This window comes from Erythrolamprus reginae, chromosome 2, assembly GCF_031021105.1.
Source record: "Erythrolamprus reginae isolate rEryReg1 chromosome 2, rEryReg1.hap1, whole genome shotgun sequence".
Lineage (NCBI taxonomy): Eukaryota > Metazoa > Chordata > Lepidosauria > Squamata > Dipsadidae > Erythrolamprus > Erythrolamprus reginae.
In genome coordinates, this window is record NC_091951.1 from 42,532,022 (window position 1) to 42,552,025 (window position 20,004).

Sequence of the window (20,004 nt, forward strand, 5' to 3'; positions counted from 1 at the left end):
CCTTCCGGAATCAGGGTTACCCGCAGGTCGCACAAACAAACCGACCCGCAAACAAACCCGACTTACGTCCGTCGGGTGAAGAGGCGCGGCTCGATTTGTGGCGCGCGCGAGGAACCCGGGGAGCCTGAGGGGGAGAAGGAAAAAGGGGGCCACAAAGTAACCAACCCGCCCTGACGAGGGTCGGCCAGGCAGGACACGGACGGAGGAATTACGCGCGGCCGGCTAAAATAAAAAAAATCCCTCCCCTGGGAGGGAATGCGGCGGTACCGGCTCGGTCACCCCCGCCGCTCCCCAGAGCAGGTGGAGCCCTGACACGGAGGGCGGTGTGTGTGTGTGTACGCGCTCGAGGAGACTACGCTCTCGCTCTCTCTCCAGGGGGCAGATTCCAGTGGCAGGGAGTGGCCAAGGAGAACAAACGGGCGACCCGGGGCCGGCACACGGCAGAAAAAGCCGGCAGCGCTGAGGGAGCCCAGAGCAGAGCAGCCGGCGCGCGAGGAAGGCCCACCCCGCTCGGCCGCCTCTGGACGGGTAAGACTCGGTTTAGGCGGGAAAATGAAGATAGGGGTGTGTGTGAGGGAACTGCGGGCCCCGCAGCGGCCTTGCTGGGGAGCCCGGCAGGAGAAGGGCAAGAGGTGGCCGCATTGAGCCGAGCTGGAAGGGAGCTCCATATGGAAGCGAGGGGGCGAACATCCATCTGGATAACTGCGGAAAGTTTTATTCGGCCCTCACGAACGATGAAGGGACCCGGTGCTAATGATGCTCTTTAAAGGCTTCTCGGGGTGGTGGTGGAGGAGGAGGAAGCACCCCATGGCTCCTTCTGCGCTTTGCGTTTGCTTTACGCCGTGAGTAGGAGTGCCACGCGTGGTTGGGATGTGACAAATTTCAAACTGCTGCTTTACACAAACACACGCGCACACCCCGCACGGTGGAATCTCAAGCAAAAGTGTTTCCAAGGAACGTGTTTCTAGTCCTCGTGTGTGCAGGAAAGCTTTGGGAGGTAATTTCTGTTGCCTGTTTTTTGTTGTTGTTCTGAGCTGCTTTACCTCCCTCCCTCCCTTCCTTGTTCCTTCCTTCCTTTTTTCCTTTCTTTCTCCCCCTCCCTCCCTCCCTCCCTCTCTCTTTCTTTCTTTCCCCTTTTCTTTCTTTCTTTCTCTCTCTCTCTTTCTTTCTTTCTCTTTCTTTCTTTCTCCCTTTCTTTCTTTCTTTCTTTCTCCCTTTCTTTCTCTCTCTCTTTCTTTCTTGCTTCCTTGCTTCCTTTCTTTCTCTCTCTCTCTCCCTCCCTCCCTTCCTTCCATTTGGTCTCTCTCTCCCCCCCCTCTCTTTCTTTCTTGTTGGAAGGGGCCTTGTAGGCCAACTATTTCAGCCCCCTGCTCCAGCAGGAGACCCTGTATCACCCTACACAAATGGCAGTCCCCTTGAAAGTCTCAAGTGTTGGAGCGTTCACAACCTTTTTGGGCAAGATGTTCCACTGAGTGATCGCTCTCACTGTCAGAAAATTCCTCCTTATTTCCAGGTTGAATCTCTCCTTGGTCAGCTCCCATCCATTGTTCCTTGTCTGGCCTTCTGGTGCTTTGGAAAACAGCCTTACCCCCTCCTCTCTGTGGAAGCCCCTCGAGTATTGGAACACTAGTATCATGTCTCCCCAGGTCCTTCTCTTCACCAGACTGGCCATGCTCAGCGCCTGCAACCACTCTTTGTATGTTTTAGTTTCCAGTCCCCTAATCATCCTGGTTGCTCTCCTCTGCACTTTCTCCAGAGCTTCAATGTCTTTTTTGTAGTGTGGCGACCAAAACTGAATGCAGTTCTCTAGGTATAGTGTAACTACTAGGGCTTTATAGAGTGGTATTAGTATCTCCCTAATCCTAGAACGTATCCCTGTGTTAGTGCAATTTAGGATGGTATTGGCCTTTTTGGCCACTGTTGCACACTGCTGGCTCCAAGATACCTCTCACAGTCAATGCTATTGAATATGGTTTCACCCAGTTTATAGGTATGTCTTGGGTTTTGCTTACTTAGGTGTAGGATTTTGCTTTCTCTGCATTGAATTTCATTTACTTGTTTGGACTCACTGTACAAGTCTGTCAAGATTCATCTGTATCTTGAGCCTGTCCTCTGGAGTATTGGCTATTCCCGCCATCTGCGTGTCACTTTCTTTCTTTCTTTCTTTCTTTCTTTCTTTCTTTCTTTCTTTCTTTTTCTTTTTTCTTTTTTTCTTCCTTCCTTCCTTTCCTCCCTCCCTCCTTCCTTCCTCTCTTTCTCTCTTTCTCTCTCTCTCCCCCCCTCTTTCTATCTCCTGTTTATTTTTTCTCTTTTCTATGCAAGTGCCAGAGTTACAAGTTAGACAGGAAAGAAACAAAAAAGTTTAATAAAAGGTGACATGATTAAAAGCCTCGAATAGATGATAGAAATAAAGGGAATACTAATGTACATATTTTGATTTGATAAAATGAAAAGTAATAATGAGAAATAGGTGGAATCATTGAATAATGATGGAATCTAGTGTAATCTAATAGAGATGTTGTATTGTTATTTAGAAATAGATAAATTGATAATAATGCTAAATCTGTCCAGTTTTATATGTATACGCAATGTATGGTGGCCAGATGGCACACTGTTCACACACTGATTTGTCATTTTTATAAAAAGTAAAAAAAAAAACTTGGGGAAAAAAAGAAAAGTTGGAACTGGCTTATCTAGTCCTTTGAGAGTAAGGAAGTGGTGGCTTTTTATTCAGTACCGATACCATAACACCAGGCTCAACACCTAGGGCTGTTTGGAATTGGCTGTGCGATTTTCTGAACAAAATAGAAGGGATTTACCTGTATTTGCTTTACGGGTGGTTTTCAACTTTCTAGTCTAGCCTACATTTTAGGGATTCCAGGAAAATTTCTCCTCTAGGGATCCAGCCGAAACTAACCTGACAACCCTTGCCAAGGACAAGCAGGTGCGGCCATCAGCTAAGACTAAGGAGAGGTAACATTCCTCAAATTGGATGCATTGGAACTCAGGTTATTTGGAAATCCCCATCGCCTGGCAAATCCCATGCTGGTTATAGAAGGTCTGGATAGCTTTTCAGTGTTGCAAGATTCCTGTGCTCTGTTGATGCTCAGAGGCACTATTTGTCTCCCACCCTTTTCCATACGTCCCATACGGCAGTGGTTCTCAATATGTGGTCGGTGGACCCTGATGTTGTCACGGATGGCGGTCGGTCTGCGAAGGCTTGAAGAAATGTTATTGATTTAAATCTTGAGTTAATTCTTGATGGTCCATGGCCATCTTCTGTGGCCGCAAAGTAAAGGAAGATATGTAATGAAGAAAAGATTGAGAAACTCTGCCTTACGGTATTGTACTGGATCTGGAAGCTGGATCTAAAAATAAGGTAACGTTCTTGGGCATTTGGACTCTTAAGAAATCCCTGCAGGGGAAACAGTCACCTTAAGCAGAGGTCTTCAAGCTTGCCAACTTTAAGAATTCTGGGAGTTGAAGTCCACAAGTTTTAAAGTTAGTTTAATTTAATTTATTTGACTTCTATGCTATCCAATCCCGTAGGACTGTGTACAGTTCTGGTCACCGCACCTCAAGAAGGATATAATGGAACTGGAAAAGGTGAAAAAAAGGGCAACAAGTATGATCAAGGAAATGGAGCACCTCCCTTATGATACCAGGTTACAACACCTTGGTCTCTTCAGCCTTGAAAGACGGGGTTAAGGGGGTGCTTGATCGAAGAGTATAAAATCATGCATGGGATAGAAAAGGTGGATAGAGAAAAGTCCTTTTCTCTATCACACAATACTAGGACAAGGGGGCACTCCCTAAAGCTCATAGGTAAGAAAGTGAGGACAAATCATGGGAAATATTTCTTGACCCAGAGGGTCGTTGGTTTATGGAATTCACTTCCAGAAGAGGTCGTGACAGCTGTCAGCCTGGATAGCTTCAAGGCAGGATTAGACAGATTCATGGATGCCAAGTGTATCGGTGGTTATTGAAACGGATGTCAAAGTGCCACCTCTATGTTGGTTGAGGCAGGCAGGATTCCCTTGGGTGCCATTTGTTGGGGGTCAAGGGAAAGGGAGGGTCTTGCCTTCTCTTTCTGTTCAAGATCCCCATGGACAATTCGTGGGCCACTGTGTGACACAGAATGCTGGACTCGATGGGCTTTGGCCTGATTCAGCATGGCTCTTCCTATGTTCTTATGATTCTGTGTGATCTAATAGGTCTCTGGGAGGTATGTGGCAGGAGACAGTCTTGTAAATAGTCAGGCCTTGTTTGGTTGAAGTTGCCAAGTTTTGGGACCCTTGACCTTAAACGTTATTTATTTATTTATTTGATTTTTATGCCGCCCTACTCTTTAGACTCAGGGCGGCTTACAACATGTTAGCAATAGCACTTTTTAATAGCATATTGCCCCCACAATCCGGGTCCTCATTTTACCCACCTTGGAAGGATGGAAGGCTGAGTCAACCTTGAACCGGTGATGAGATTTGAACCGCTGACCTTCAGATCTACAGTCAGCTTCAGTGGACTGCAGTACAGCACTCTACCTGCTGTGCCACCCTGGCTCTTTTATGTCTCTTTGACCCACCTGTCCAGAGACTAGGTTGCTCCAGGTTCAAGAGACTGAGTTCAAGAGACTGAGTTCAAGAGACTGAGTTCAAAAGACTGAGTTCAAGAGACTGAGACAAACTTCTTTTTGGCTCAAACTCTTCACCCTCATCCTTAAGAAATGCCGGCAAGAGTTCCTATGGCAATGCCTTCTTTGTCCTGTTTCCCCTGGCATGCGTTTGTCCCTGTTGAAAAACCCACAGCAGAAAAAGGATTATTCTTTGGAAGCCTTTCAAGAAGGCTCCAGGCAGCAGCTGTCAGCAGAACCAAACTCAGTGATCTGCGAAGACCAGGAACTGTAAATTTCAGGTTGTGCCAAGGGTGGAGAGTTCCCTGGTCGAACTTGCATTGCTGCCTTTGCCTCCCGCCAGCCTTCGTTTTGACAGATGCTCCAGCTATCCCAGGGGGTTCCCTCTTGACTGAAATGCAGACGCCTGTGTGCCTGTCTATCAGACAGCTGACCTTCTCTGCAACCTTTGAAATAAGCTGATGAGCTGTGAGCTGTCAAGACGGTCGGTACTCTTGCATGCCAATGGGCTATTGACCAATACTCCCAGCGTGCCCAGATTTTTTTGAAGCTGCCCTGGTTTCTGTTACTGATCAAGCTGCTTGGGGAACATCTATATTTTTATTTTTATTTATTTGTTTTGTCCAATACACAATAATACACAATGAGGGTTATAGAGGATATAAGCAGGTAGAATGTATTAAAAGGGGGAATAGAGGAGAAAATAAAGGAGTGAAATATAACTATGAGAGAATAGCAGAAAAAGATATAGGTAAAGAAGAGAAGATATAGGAGATATAGGAGAGACAATAGGACAGGGGACGATAGGCATTCTGGTGCACTTATGTATGCTCCTTACTTGGTGAGGTCAACCGTGGATAGTCTAAGGGTAAAGTGTTGGGGGTTAGGGGATGATACTACAGAGTCCGGTACTGAATTCCACGTGGAAATTCCCAGAGGAAATACACTGCTCAAAAAAATAAAGGGAACACTCAAATAACACATCCTAGATCTGAATGAATGAAATACAGTGGTACCTCTATTTACGAACTTAATTCGTTCCATGACCAGGTTCTTAAGTAGAAACGTTTGTAAGAAGAAGCAATTTTTCCCATAGGAATCAATGTAAAAGCAAATAATGCGTGCGATTGGGGAAATCACAGGGAGGGTGGAGGCCTTCTTTCCTCCCAGGAGATTCCTAGAGAGGCCCCATGGAGGCTTCTCCCCTCCTTTTCCGGCCCTCTTTCCTCCCAGGAGATTCCGAGAAAGGCCCCATGGAGGCTTCTCCCCACCTTTTCTGGCCTTCTTTCCTCCCAGGAGATTCCTAGAGAGGCCCCACAAGAGGCTTCTCCCTGCCTTTTCCGGTTACAGTTTTGGAGGCTCGGGTTTGTAAGTGGAAAATGGTTCTTGAAAAGAGGCAAAAAATATCTTTTTTTTAAATTATTATTAAATTTTATTCTACAAATAATACAAAATACAACATAATATACAAAACATAAAACAGTGATCATAACATTCGAGAACGATCGGTTCTTATCTAGAAAATTTCGTAGGTAGAGGCGTTCTTAGGTAAAAGGTACCACTGTATCTCATTGAATACTTTGTTCTGTTAAAGTTGAATGTGCACAACAGTATGTGAAATGATTGTCAGTCAGTGTTGCTTCCTAAGTGGACAGTTTGATTTCACAGAAGTTTGATTTACTTGGAGTGATATTGTGTTGTTTAAGGTTTTGTTTATTTTATTTTAAAATAAATACTTGATTTTTTTTGAGCAGCGTACTATTCTCTACTGTTGCAAGGTAGGGCTGGGAAGGACTCTTGTCTAAAACCTGGAAATCTGCTGCAGTGAGCAGTTAGAAAGAGGTAGTTTCATATGTTTATTTATTTAATTCGACTTCTGTGCCACCCAATCCCGAAGGACTCAGGGCGGCTAGTGATAATATAAAAAGGTGCAAATACAATAAAAAGAAATTAAATGTAAATATAAAAACACGTTCCATGTTTGAGTGTTTGCAAAGCTGGCGGATAAAGGGAAATTCCCAATTAAAGCAAAGGGGGAACAATTTAGTCTTCCAGATGTTGCTGACCTACACTTAACAGCCTCCGTCTGCAGTGCCTGCATTGCTGGAGGTCTGGCTAAGAATTGGATTTCTGCAACAGCTGAAAGGCCACAATTGAAGTTCAGAAAATAATGGATTCAGGGTGCGGGATGGTTGGTTTCTTTATTATTTATTAACTACCTCTTTTGTTGAGGCTACATATCTCTCTGTCTTAAGGTGATAAGAGCTGGACTGCCAAAATCCAGAGGGCCTGCTAGGTGATGGCAGAGACCATCTCCTTGGTGCCCTCTAGTGGTCGTCTGGGGTTTTGCAGCTTGGATTGGATGCCCTTCTTTTGTTCTTCTATTTATGTCTAAAAAAATTCATAACTCGCAAATGTATTGATTAAACTCATACACAGTGATTCTAGGTGGTTTATAACATCAAAAATGGTCAACATAAAACCTTACCACCCATTCAGAGCCTTATAGTCAAACCAACTGCAGTCTGACTCTGCCCAACATGCCTTGTACAGTTCTGTCAACGTGCTGCCTACTGAAGAAATGTATAGGAGCAAAGGGCTACCATGAAGTCAACTGTCAGAATAGAATAGAGTACAGTACAGTACAATACAATACAATATAAAATATAGAATAGAATATAGAGAATAGAATATAGAATAGAGTCTGCGGAGAGGGGCAGCATACAAATCTAATAAATAATAATAATAATAATAATAATAATAATAATTTAATAATAATAATAATAATAATAATTATTATTATTATAAAATATAGAATAGAATATAGAGAATAGAATATAGAATAGAATCTGCGGAGAGGGGCAGCATACAAATCTAATAAATAATAATAATATAATAATAATAATAATAATAATAATAATAATAATTATTATTATTATTATTAAATTATTATTATTATTTATTAGATTTGTATGCTGCCCCTCTCCGCAGACTCTATTCTATATTCTATTCTCTATATTCTATTCTATAATAATTCTTTATTTTATATTCTAATCTATATTCTATTCTATATTTTATAATATTATGAAATATAGAATAGAATATAGATTAGAATATAGAATAGAATATAAAATAAAGAATGGAATAGAATATAGATAAGAATATAGAATATAGAATAGGATAGAATAGAATAGAATAAAATAGAATAGAAAATAGATTAGAATATAGAATAGAATTCTTTATTGGCCAAGTGTGATTGGGACACACAAGCAATGTGTCTTTGGTGCATATGCTCTAGTGTACCTAAAAGAAAATATACATTTGTCAAGTATCATAAGGTACAACACTTAATGATTGTCATAGAGTACATATAAACAAACAGGAAACAATATTAATATAAATTGTAAGAATACAAGCAACAAGTTACAGTCATGCAGTCATAAGTGGGAGGAGATGAGTGATAGGAATGATGAGAAGACTTAATAGTAATGCAGCCTTAGTGAATAGTTTGACAGTGGTGAGGGAATTATTTGTTTAGCAGAGTGATGGCATTTGGAGAATACCAAATTGTGTCTAGCTGTTCTGGTGTGCAGTGCTCTAAAGCATCGTTTTGAGGATAGGAGTGGAATTAGTTTATGTCCAGGTTGTGAGAGGTCAATAAATATTTTCACAGCCCTCTTTTTGACTCATGCAGTATACAGTCCTCAATGGAAGGCAGGTTGGTTTTTCTGCAGTTTTAATTATCCTTTGAAATCTCTGACTGTCTTGTTGGGTTGCAGAACCAAATCTGAGAGGTGCAGAGGTGCAGATGACAGACTCAGTGGTTCCTCTGTAGAACTATATCAGCAGCTCCTTGGGTGTAAGCCAGAGGTCCCCAACCTTTTTTGCACCAGGGACCGGCTTTAAGCTAGACCAGTTTTCCATGGCCCGGTGGGGGGGGGGGGGCTTTGGTCATATGGGGGTGGGGTTATGGAGGGGTGGAGCCAGGGCCACCATCAGGAATTTTGGGGCCCCATACAGCCTAAGTGTCTGGGGGCCCCCTCCCCGCCATTTTAAAACTACTTTATTTTGCGACATACCAATTATGTATGAAATTTACCTTCTTTGGGGAGGGGTGAAAGGGGAGAGTAAGAGAAGAAGGAGTGAAAGAAGGGAATGAGGGAGGAAAGAAGGGAGGAAGGAAAAGGAAAGCAAGAAATGGATGGAGGAAAGGAAGGAAAGAAAGAAAGAAAGAAAGAAAGGGGGAAGGGACAGGAACAGAGGAAGGAAGCAAGGAAACTTATGAAAGGGGAGAGTAAGAGAGGAAAGACTGAAGGGAGGGAGGGAAGAAGGTAGGAAGGAGAAAGAAAAGAAGAAATAGAGGAAGGGAAGGTAAAAGAGAGAAAGAAAAAGAGCAAGAAAGAAAGAAAGAAAGAGAATGAAAGAGAAATAAAAATAGAGAGGGGGAATGAAAGAAATGGAAGGAGGGAAGGAAGGAGAGAAAGCAAGAGAAAGAAAGAAAGAAAGAGAGAAAAAAAAGAATGAAAGAGCAAGAGAGCAAGAGAGCAAAAGAAAGAGAGAAAGAAAGAAAGAAAGAAAGAAAGAAAGAAAGGCAACTTCAAAGAAAGGCTCACTGAGCATCTCTCACTCTCTTTCTATCCCTCTTTCTTTCTTTCTCTCTCTTCCTTTCTATCTCTCCTCTTCCTTTATCTCCTCTCTCTCTCTCTCCCTCTCTCTTTCTCTCCCCCCTCTCTCCCCCCTCTTTCCCTCTCTCCCTCTCTTGCTATCTCTCCCCCCTCTCCCTCTCTCTTTCTCTCTCTCCCTCTCTTGCTATCTCTTTCTCTCCCCCCTCTCTCCCTCTCTCTTTCTCTCTCTCTCTCTCTTGCTATCTCTTTCTCTCTCTTTCTCCCCCCTCTCTCCCTCTCTCCTTCTCCCTCTCCCTCTCTTTCTCTCTCTCTCCCCCCCCCTCTCTCTCTTTCTCTCTCTCCCTCTCTTGCTATCTCTTTCTCTCTCTTTCTCCCCCCTCTCTCCCTCTCTCTTTCTCCCTCTCCCTCTCTTTCTCTCTATCTCCCCCCTCTCTCCCTCTCTCTTTCTCTCTCTCCCTCTCTTGCTATCTCTTTCTCTCTCTTTCTCCCCCTCTCTCCCTCTCTCTTTCTCCCTCTCCCTCCACTCACCCATCCCGGGGGTCTTTTTCGGACTTGCCAATCCAAGTCACGCAATTCTGGGCAGGGGGCGAATTCCTCCCGGGGGGGGGGGTGGATGTGTGGATGTGTGCGTGTGCCCAGAAGGCGTCCGAACTTTGCCCGGCGGAGCTCTGCAAACACGAGGCAGGGAGGGAGGCCGTTGCCCGGCCAGCGGGCACCAAACAGGGCAGGGCTCCATGGGAGGGAAGGGGGCGCCCCGCGTGGGACCCCCCCCCCCGGCGGGCTCCGTCCGGTCGGGAAAAAGGAGGGCAGGGGTCTCTCGGCTGGGGCTGCGCTGGGGGCGCTCTGCACACGCTCAGGGGGCCCGAAGCTGCGTGTGAAAGGGAAGGGGAGGGGGCACCTCGCGGCTGGGGGCTGCCTGGCTTTGTGATTTTGGCTGGGGGGGAAGTTAGGAAGGTCCTACTTCTCCCCCCCCCCCAGCCAAAAATTCAAAGCCTATCTGCTGGATACGGGCGATGAGTGGGACAGAGCGGCGCGGAAGCCTCTTGCAGCAGCTGCCACAGCCACCGGCTTCGGCGCCGCTCGTCCCACTCATCGCCCGTATCCAGCAGATAGGCTTTGAGTTTTTGGCTGGGGGGGGGGGAGAAGTAGGACCTTCCTAAGTCCCCCCCCCAGCCAAAAACTCAAAGCCAGGCAGCCCCCAGCCGCCAAAGGAGCCTCCTGATTCTCCCCGCCCTGCCCGACGCCCCACCCTGTCCTGCATAATGTCCTCTGCCGGGAGGGCAGCGGCGCCGCGGACCGGCTGGAAAACACCAACGGCCCGGTCCCGGTCCGCGGACCGGCGGTTGGGGACCTCTGGTGTAAGCCATAGTTCCCTCTAAGCTGAGCAGTGAGCAATCGCTCACTTAAAAATCATCATCAACTCAGAGTTTTCCAAACCTGCCCAGAAGCCGAGAGGGAAAGAGTGAGAGGGAAGGAGAGAGAGAGGAAGAGAGGAAGAGAGGAAGAGAGAGAAACAGATAGAAAAAAGAGAGGAAGGAAAAGAGAAAGAAAAAGAATGGGAGTAAGGAAGAGAGAAAGAAAATCAAAATCTAGTTTGAAACTAGCTCAACTATTTAAGTGGCATTTTGATATTGATAGAGTTGCCCTATTATGAGCTCACTGTTATAGACACACAGTACAGTATTTTATTTTGAAATTCTCTGAGGCAAAACAGGGTGGGTTTTTTATTTGTTTGTTTGTTTATTTATTATTTCTGTGCCGCCCAGTCCCGAAGGGACTGCCGCTCAGACACTATACTTTTCCACCCCCCAAAAAAAAAATTAGAGGGAACACTGGTTGGTGTAAGCTGTACTAACTGAGCAACAATATCTCCTCCTCCTCCTCTGTCTGGGAGGTGGGAGCAAATTTGGCTGGCAGAAAGTTGAAGTCTGATTCCCACTCTGGATGCAAAGAGTGGCCTTCATTCATTTGTTCATTAGATAATAATGCATTTGTTTGGGGGAGGTATTTGTTGATCATAATTAGGAGAAAAATATGTTGTGATTGGTTTGATTATTGTTTGTGGATCATAATTGCAGGAAGAAAATAGTTGCATGCTATTATTGAGCCAAAATGTATATCTTAGAAGTCATTTAGTCCAACCCACAGCTCAGTATAGGGATCTATAATGCAAAATGCAGTTTTTCAGTTTCTTCCTTTCCTGGGAAAGAAAACATAGTCACTCTGAAGCCTGTTAGATTCCTCTGTAATGGCTGTAATTATTAGAGTAGTAGTTCTCCTAATGTTTAGTCAGATGCTTCTTCAGTATTATTACTATAATTGTCAGATAGTGAAACGCCTGCAGATTTTTCTCCCAGTTGCCCTTCAACTGGAGGGAAAAGAATTGGTTTTAAAAATGGTTTTAAAAGAGAAATGATCAGGAATGGATTGGGCTCCTGTTCCTTTTCCGCGCTACCAAAAAGGTTTTGCCCATTATTGAGTTCTATGGCCACAAGGATATATTTGAATGCATTCTGCATGATACAGCTCTGTAATATTCACAGAACTGAATTATTGATTCATAAAAGTTCTCAGAATTCACCTGTGTAAATATATCTCCGGGTTGGGCAAAAAACCGTTTTGGATGTGAGATTTTATTGCTCGTGGTGGGCAATAAAAGGAACACGAGCCTTTTGATGAATTGGGGTGCTCTTTTCATTTTATCACAGTGGGGCCAAAGGCTGTGTCTAATTAGAAGACATAATAATAATAATAATAATAATAATAATAATAATAATAATAATAACAACAACAACAACAACAACAACAATAATAATAATAGAAATTTGCAAAATACGAAGATCTAAAAATCGATCTGCAACGACTGGCATAAGCCAGTGAAAGTGGTCCCAGTGGTCCTTGGCACGCTGGGCGCAGGGCCAAAGGATCTCAGTGGACATTTGAAAGCCATCGGAATTGACAAAATCTCCATCTGTCAATTGCAAAAGGCCGCCAATAATAATAATAATAATAATAATAATAATAATAATAATAATAATAATAATGGGGATAAATTACAACTAGGCCTAAAGAACCTTTCCAAATTTCTCCATTCGATCTGTACCGTGAAGTGGATGCCTTTTTTGTATTTCACAAAATTGGAGTTCCTTTTTTCCCTCATGGAAGGTCTAGCTCTGTGGTTGCGGAGAATCAACAGAGTTGTCCTTCTCCAGGTCCCGTCAACGAAACAATGTTGGTTGGTGGGACCTTGGGGAAGAGCCTTCTCTGTGGTGGCTCTGACACTTTGGAATCAACTGCCCCCAGAGATCCGCACCATCTCCACCCTACTGGTCTTCCAGAAAGCCATTAAGACCTGGCTTTTCCGACAGGCCTGCAACAAGTGTGTATGGTTTTTTTAGGCTATTATGGCTTTAAAAAAAAATTGTACTGTTGATTTTATTGGTGTGTTTTTATTGCTGTTGTATTTATGACTATTGTTAGCCGCCCGGAGTCCTTTTTGGCATGAGCGGCATATAAAAACAAATAATAAAATAAATAAATAAACTTGTTGGTCATTAGGAATCAAGGCTGACTTGAAGCACACACATTAATAAAGATAGCAAAACAAGGATGAGATCTGAAGTACAATAGTTCAGAGCAGTGTTTCCCAACCTTGGCAACTCGAAGATATCTGGACTTCAACTCCCAGAATCCCCCAGCCAGCATTCGCTGGCTGGGGGATTCTGGGAGTTGAAGTCCAAATATCTTCAAGTTGCCAAGGTTGGGAAACACTGGTGATGAGGATGAGGATGAAAACGATATGCTAGAAACTCTTTTAAGTCCTGTAAACTTTTGCTGCAATTTAAAAAGTCAGCCAAGGGCTTTTGATCCATGTCTCCTGTCATTTTGTAGACAGAGCCACCTCTAGCCTTCGGTCTGGGCGTTAACCAGACATTACGAATTCAAAGCCTTCTGTGCCGACAGACATAACATCTATCACAAAAGCTGCATGTACAACAAAAGGGGGGGAAAAACAGAAAAAAACAACCAACTCTTCCATTGGACAGAGCTGTGTTGTTTGAAAGCGGCTGTGATTTGCAATTCTTCCCCTGTTTCAGTATCTTATCTTGGTATTGCAGGCAAACTGGAGCATTGAATCTACTTGACAAAAGGTGTCCCTTCCCCTGGTACATTGTGATTTGGGAGCTTGTTATCACCAGCGTTGACCTTTTGTCCTCTTTTTTTTTTTGTCCTTCTAGAGAAATATGTCCACTCGTTTCCTGACCAATCCCTCCGAAGTTTGTTGAATGGAAGTGCGGACTCTCCGTCAGCTTTCGGTCTTTCAGTGTTTGGACCCGTTGCAACCGCCAGTGACACCATGGCCCACCACAATGTCGGTTTCCTACCTGAGCCCCCGGCCCACCGTTCGGATTCCAAGGAGGAAGCCCCGAACGGCGAGGAAGAATCGGCCAGCGCTGAGCCCAGCCCCTTGGACTGTGTCATCTGCTTCACCCCGTACGACCAGCTCTTCAAACTGCCCAAGGAGCTGAGCTGCGGTCACATCTTCTGCTTGGAGTGCCTGGCCCGCATCAACGTCTCCTCGGAAGACGTCAACGCCATCACCTGCCCCATCTGCCGGGCGCCCACGGTCTTGCCGCCACGCAAGGGCCTGCCGGGGCTCCCCACCCGCCGCAACTTGCTGGAGCAGCTCACCGCCATGCCGGTGCCCCCTGGCTCAGTGCGCTTCGACCGTCGGCGGGGTTTGCTCTACTTGCCGTCGGGGAATAAAACCGGGGCTCAGCTGGGATCGAAGCCGGGACCTCCGCTCAACACCGTCAGTTTGAGCGTCGATGTCGGGAGGCCTCCGCCCCCGGGGGTCCGCCCGGAGACTGTCCGTCTCGGGTTGGCCGTTCTATGCCGCCCTGTCCGTCGCGCTTCTCGTCACCGTCGCCTTGATAGTCTGCGGCATCTACATCTTCATGATGCCTTCTATGTACATTTCAGTGGGAGGGTTTCCCAAAGGGAATCACAGCTTAAGCTTCGAGGGAAACCACTCTAATGCCATAAGTTCTTCCCCGACCTAACGCTAAGAGATGGGCTTCCGGCCCTTTCCTGCATCCACCTATTAAATGATTGTTGCTGCTGGTCGTTTCGGATTCTCCAGAAACTCCCCGGCCTCCTCCAGTTGCCTGCGAAGGATGGAATGGGATGATAAAGCTCTTGGCTGCTAATCCTTTTCGTCTCTGGAGGCTGTGGCACCACCGGGACTTTATTGGCGAATCCACTCCTTGGACTTCTAGTGGCCCTTTTCTCCCGCAGCCGCCCACCTGTGGGTCATCTTTAGAGGAGGTGAACTGGGGAGGTCGAAGTTGCCCCCTTTGCTGCTCTGTTGCCCACAGGACCAGGGAGGTGGAAAAACAGAGCATGTTATAACTTCTTGGTGAAAGGGAGGCATTAATCCACCTTAATTGGTACCTTGGCAAGAGACACACCATTGCCCTCCTTCCTTCTCCTGGTGTTCTCCAGACCTGCTAGTTCATTATCTCCAACCCCTCCAGGAACGTTGTAGCCAGATGGTGCCAGCCTGGAGAGTTATAACTCCAGATGAAGGGAGCAACATTTCAGGCGCTCAAGCCACTGCCAGCTTGAAACTTTCCCCCCCCAATCAGAAATTTAATACAGGAACAGAATATGATGGGGTAAAACTCTTTAGAAAACGTGCTTGGGAAGACGCAAACGAGGGGGATGTTTCCACTGGTCTACTGTCCTGCACAGTTGGTGGAATCCCACTCTGGGGTTCAGCTTCACAAATGGGATCTGGCTCATCACTTTGGGGCATTGGGGTTTCTTTGGCAAAGGGTCTTCCTCGTTGGGGACTGTTCGTGGTGTTTCTTTCCTTGCTTTGTGTCCTCCTCTTACGTTGCTCACAGGGGAAGCTTGGGCAGACAAATCCACTTGGTGTGGGGTTCAATTCATGGGCACCCTGTCAAAGATACCAAGGTGAGATTAATCGTTGGTGCTTCTCTGGAGTTCCGGTCAGCGTGAATATAGAGGCCAAGTCTTGTGGAGAACCACAAGCCTAATGAAGGATCCTGGGGAGTTATCTCCCCTTCTAGCTTATTGCTTGTTTTGCTTACTTCGTTTCCCCCACTTCATCTTCTGTGGCCTGAACAACTACATGGAAAGCAAGATTCCAAAACCTCAAGGTTTTCCCAACCTCAAACATGTAGTGAGGCGAAAGGAGTTTTTACTTTGCTGTATGTCCCTAAAGGCCCAAGGGTTGGCACAGACCGGTACAAAGGCAGCCTGTGGTAGAGGCTTGGAGATTTTATCTCTAGCTCTCTTTTTTTTTGTGGATTGTGATTATTAATTGGCTGGAGGGGGAAAACCATGGAGCTTTGTGTCTGTGGTTTAATAGCAGCAGAAAAAAAAAATGCACAGATCAGCAGATAAAGTGAGAAGCAGTTACGGGCAATTAACACAGGTCAAATTACTCCGAAACACAACAGGCCGGATTGGTTAGGCAAAGGGAGCCTGCCAGTTAAATTCTGCTCTCTTCGGGTTTTGTGCCTTAGAAATTACTCCTTGCTTTTGTTTCTGTTGTTGTTGGCCACTTCTGTGGCAGGGTCACCTCATTCTTGGATATGTCCCAAAGTTGTTTCACCATCTTGTATAGGAAACCTGTATTATTGAGATGGGGGGGGGGAGGACTTACTTGTAAAAACACTGGGCAGCTGCTTTGAACTTGATACTTGTGATAAAGGAAATTTCAAACTGGAGTCCAAAATGCTAGAGCTCTCTGCCCATTGCCCCAAAGAAGTTTAATCTTCTTAAATGTTTTGTCTGCAATCACAAATAACCATTAAAAGACTTTCACAGATTTTTTAAAGCACGTCTTGGGAACTTATTTTGGGTTCGTAACATGTAACTTTTTCTCTCTCTTTATGGTTGGCTATTTTTTTTATTTATTAATTGAACATACATTAATATATTATTAACATATTAATATATATTAATCCAACTCTGAAAGGATTCTGGACGGCTTCCAGCAAAAAAAACCCACACGTTAAAAACAATTAAAAATGCTTAATTAAAACCCTAATAAAAACCATACTTATCGTTCCATATCATTCATAGCTATGAGCTGAGCAAACTCTGTCTCCAATCATCGCCTGGGCCTCACACCTGAAGTTCAACTAAATTATTGCCATTTGTGTCTTGATTAATTTATCATTTCTACTGAGAGATCTAAATGGATAGCTTTTATCTGTCATTTGCCCTGTCCCTCCAGCAAATTATTCTTGTCAGTTATCTAAATATTGTAACTTCCAAGGTCACAAATAGATGAAAGATATACAGTGGTACCTCGAGATACGAGTTTAATTCGTTCCGGACCTGGGCTCTTAAGTTGAGCAGCTCTTATCTCGAACGACTTTTCCCCATAGGAATTAATGTAAATAATTTTAATTGGTTCCAGCCCTCAAAAAACTCACAAAGTTAGTCTAAATTATGCAGAAAGACAAGTTTTTAATGAAGAAATGTACATGTACATATAAATGAATAATGAAGTTTCTTTCACTTAACTTGTAAACTTTCTTAAACTTTTAAATTTACATATGTTCAACTTCTCTGCCACCCAATCCTGTAGGACAGAGGTCCCCAACCCTTTTTGCACCAGGGACCGGCTTTAAGCGATCAAGAGAGGAATGGGTGAATGAATGGACGGAGGGTGGGAAGGAAGGAAAGAGGGAAGGGACAGGAACAGAGGAAGGAAGCAAGGAAACTTATGAAAGGGGAGAGTAAGAGAGGAATGAGTGAAGGGAGGGGGGGAGGGAAGAAGGTGGGAAGGAGAAAGAAAAGAAGAAATAGAGGAAGGGAAGGTAAAAGAGAGAAAGAAAAAGAGCTAACTTCCGCGTTCAGCTTCAGGAGACAGCTGCGAAGCCGCGCGCGTGTTTTAAAAGGTTGCAGCCGGCCTGGGGGGCTCGGGGGGGTGCTGGCAAGCCCCCCAGGCCGGCTGCAAGCACCCCCCGAGCCCCCCAGGCCGGCTGCAACCTTTTAAAACACGCGCGCCGCTTCGCAGCTGTCTCCTGAAGCCGAACGCGGAAGTTAGCGTTCGGCTTCAGGAGACAGCTCCTTGGCGCTCGTATCTCGAATTTGGGCTTGTAAGTAGAACAAAAATATATCTCCCCTCCCAGCTCTTATCTCGAGTTGCTCGTAAGTAGAGCAGCTCTTATGTCGGGGTTCCACTGTATATATATATCTTACAAACAGTGTTTTGTAACCCTAAAGGGTTTTTAAAAAAATTTTTTTTATTGGTTTATTTACTAAATTAACAACAAACAAAAAATACTTTAAAAAAACGTGCCCAACACCAATAAAAACCCACCACCATTTAGGGGGTTATATTATTTACAATAAGTTTCAATTTCTTCCTTAGCTCCGGTTGTTAAAGGGTTGAAAAATCTTTGAACTTCTAATTTCAAAACTGGGAATTGAAATCCACACACCTTAAAAGTTATTAAGGTTGAGAAACGCTGCACTAGAGAACATCAGAATCAGCAAGCTAGGCTATTTGCGTGTACGTGTGTAATTGGCTGGATTTATTAAAAATGCTGATACATGCATATATAGGGGCAAATGCAAAACAATAATGCCTTGGAGGATGGGACCCAGAATGTTATGGAGGAAGATCCAATTATCCTGTTCCTCGAAATCCTGTATATAAATCTGTATTGAGAACCAGTTTGGCCTAGTGATTAAAGTGCCAACGTAGAAATCAAGAGGCTATGAATTGTTCCTCCCTTGGGCCTGAAAACCGGCTGGGTGACTTTGGGCCTGTCATTCTCTCTTAGCCTAACCCACCTCACAGGGTTGTTGTTGGGCGAAGATTAGAGGAATATTGCTGCCTTGGGTTATTTAACAATAATGGGTAAAAATCTAATTAAAAAATACCTCAACCACTAGAAACAGGAACTTCTATGAGTCGTTTTTTTTAATGAGGAAGAAGCTGCTCATTTTGGATAAGCAGAAGTTGAGGTAATATTACCTCCTGGTAATTTCTAATCATTCTCTCTTAGCCTAACCTACCTCACAGGGTTGTTGTTGGGCGAAGATAGGAGGAATATTGCTGCCTTGGGTTATCTCTGGTTATGGTTATCTCTGGAATCGTCGACTAAACCAGTGTTTCCAAACCTTGGCAACTTGAAGATATTTGGACTTCAACTCCCAGAATTCCCCAGCCAGCAAATGCTGGCTGGGGACTTCTGGGAGTTGAAGTCCAGATATCTTCAAGTTGTCAAGGTTGGGAAACACTGGACTAAACAATGCCGTCTGGCAGGACTCGGGAATAGCCTTCTTTGTGATGGCCTGGACCCTCTGGAACCAGCTCCCCCCCCCTGGAGATTAGGATTGCCCCCACCCTCATTGCATTTCGCAAACTCCTTAAAACCCACCTCTGCCGTCAGGCATGGGGGAACTGAGATAACTTCCCCAGGCCTATATTGTTTATGTATGGTATGTTGTGTGCATGTTTTTTAAATTATGGGTTTTTGGTTTTAATTATTAGATTTGTATTGTACATTGTTTTTCTATTACTGCTGTGAGCCGCCCCGAGTCTACGGAGAGGGGCGGCATACAAATTTAATTAATTAATAAATAAAATAAATATTTAACAATGATAAAAATCTAATTTAAAAAATACCTCAACCACTACAAACAGGAAGCTGCTTATTTTGGATAAGCAGAAGTTGAGGTAATATTACCTCCTGACAATTTCTAATCTTATCTTTCTGGTTGCCCCCTATCTAAGGAGTTAAAATAATTGCTCAACTTCAGTTAAATCTTAGGTTTAATCTCTAGAGAAGGAGAGATCTGCAGTTAGTTGGGGGAAAGATCAAAAGCAACGTGAGAAAATATTATTTTTCTGAAAGAGTAGTAGATCCTTGGAACAAACTTCCAGCAGACGTGGTTGGTAAATCCACAGTAACAGAATTTAAACATGCCTGGGATAAACATATATCCACCCTAAGATAAAATACAGAAAATAGTATAAGGGCAGACTAGATGGACCATGAGGTCTTTTTCTGCCGTCAGTCTTCTATGTTTCTATATAAAATAATGTACTAATTTCTAACTATACGGAAGAACTGTCCTGACAGTTTTGGCAGCAGCAAATCACACGTTATGACCTCCATAACTATTTTGCCATTTTCCACAGCTGTTTTAATTCCAGGAGCTGGGCATTATTAGATAAATTGTCTTCTTTGCCTTGGGGATTACTGGGCTAATTCATCTGCTCATTCACCTGCAGAGATTAAGGCTATATTTTAAAAGAGGCTTTTCAAACTAGTCTAGCCTCACACTCCTTTTACTGCTTTGTCTCTGCTTCAGCAACAAAGCTTTTCAACACACAAACACACCTCTCCCAGTCAGGTGCTAGTGGCATTGAACAGCTTTCCTTTTAAAGTAATGAGAACAATTTGGAAACAGCCCAAGTTTCTCAAATGCATACCGTGTTTCCCTGAAAACAAGACGCTGCCTTATATTTTTTTGAACCCTGAAATAAGCGCTTAGCCTTATTGCCACGCACTCAAAAGCCCGATTGGGCTTATAATCAGGGGATGTCAGTAGTTTTTACAAGTCTGGAAGCAATTATGGTTGGCATTAATTGGCTATATTTTTAAATCAATTTTAAGAGCCGATCAAAAGGGCCTTCTTTATTATTTATTTATTTGATTTGTATGCCGCCCCTCTGCGGACTCGGGGCGGCTC

General features: G+C 44.3%; 1 protein-coding gene across 1 annotated transcript; it reads left to right on the forward strand.

Annotated features, from left to right (window-relative positions):
- Positions 1-150: 150 nt before the first annotated feature.
- Positions 151-16,123, forward strand: LOC139160174 (RING finger protein 225-like). The gene is given in 4 exon segments (XM_070737781.1): positions 151-300; positions 376-528; positions 13,494-14,107; positions 14,109-16,123. Coding segments are annotated over 2 exon segments (705 nt in total). The 5' UTR covers positions 151-300; positions 376-528; positions 13,494-13,612; the 3' UTR covers positions 14,319-16,123.
- Positions 16,124-20,004: the final 3,881 nt, after the last annotated feature.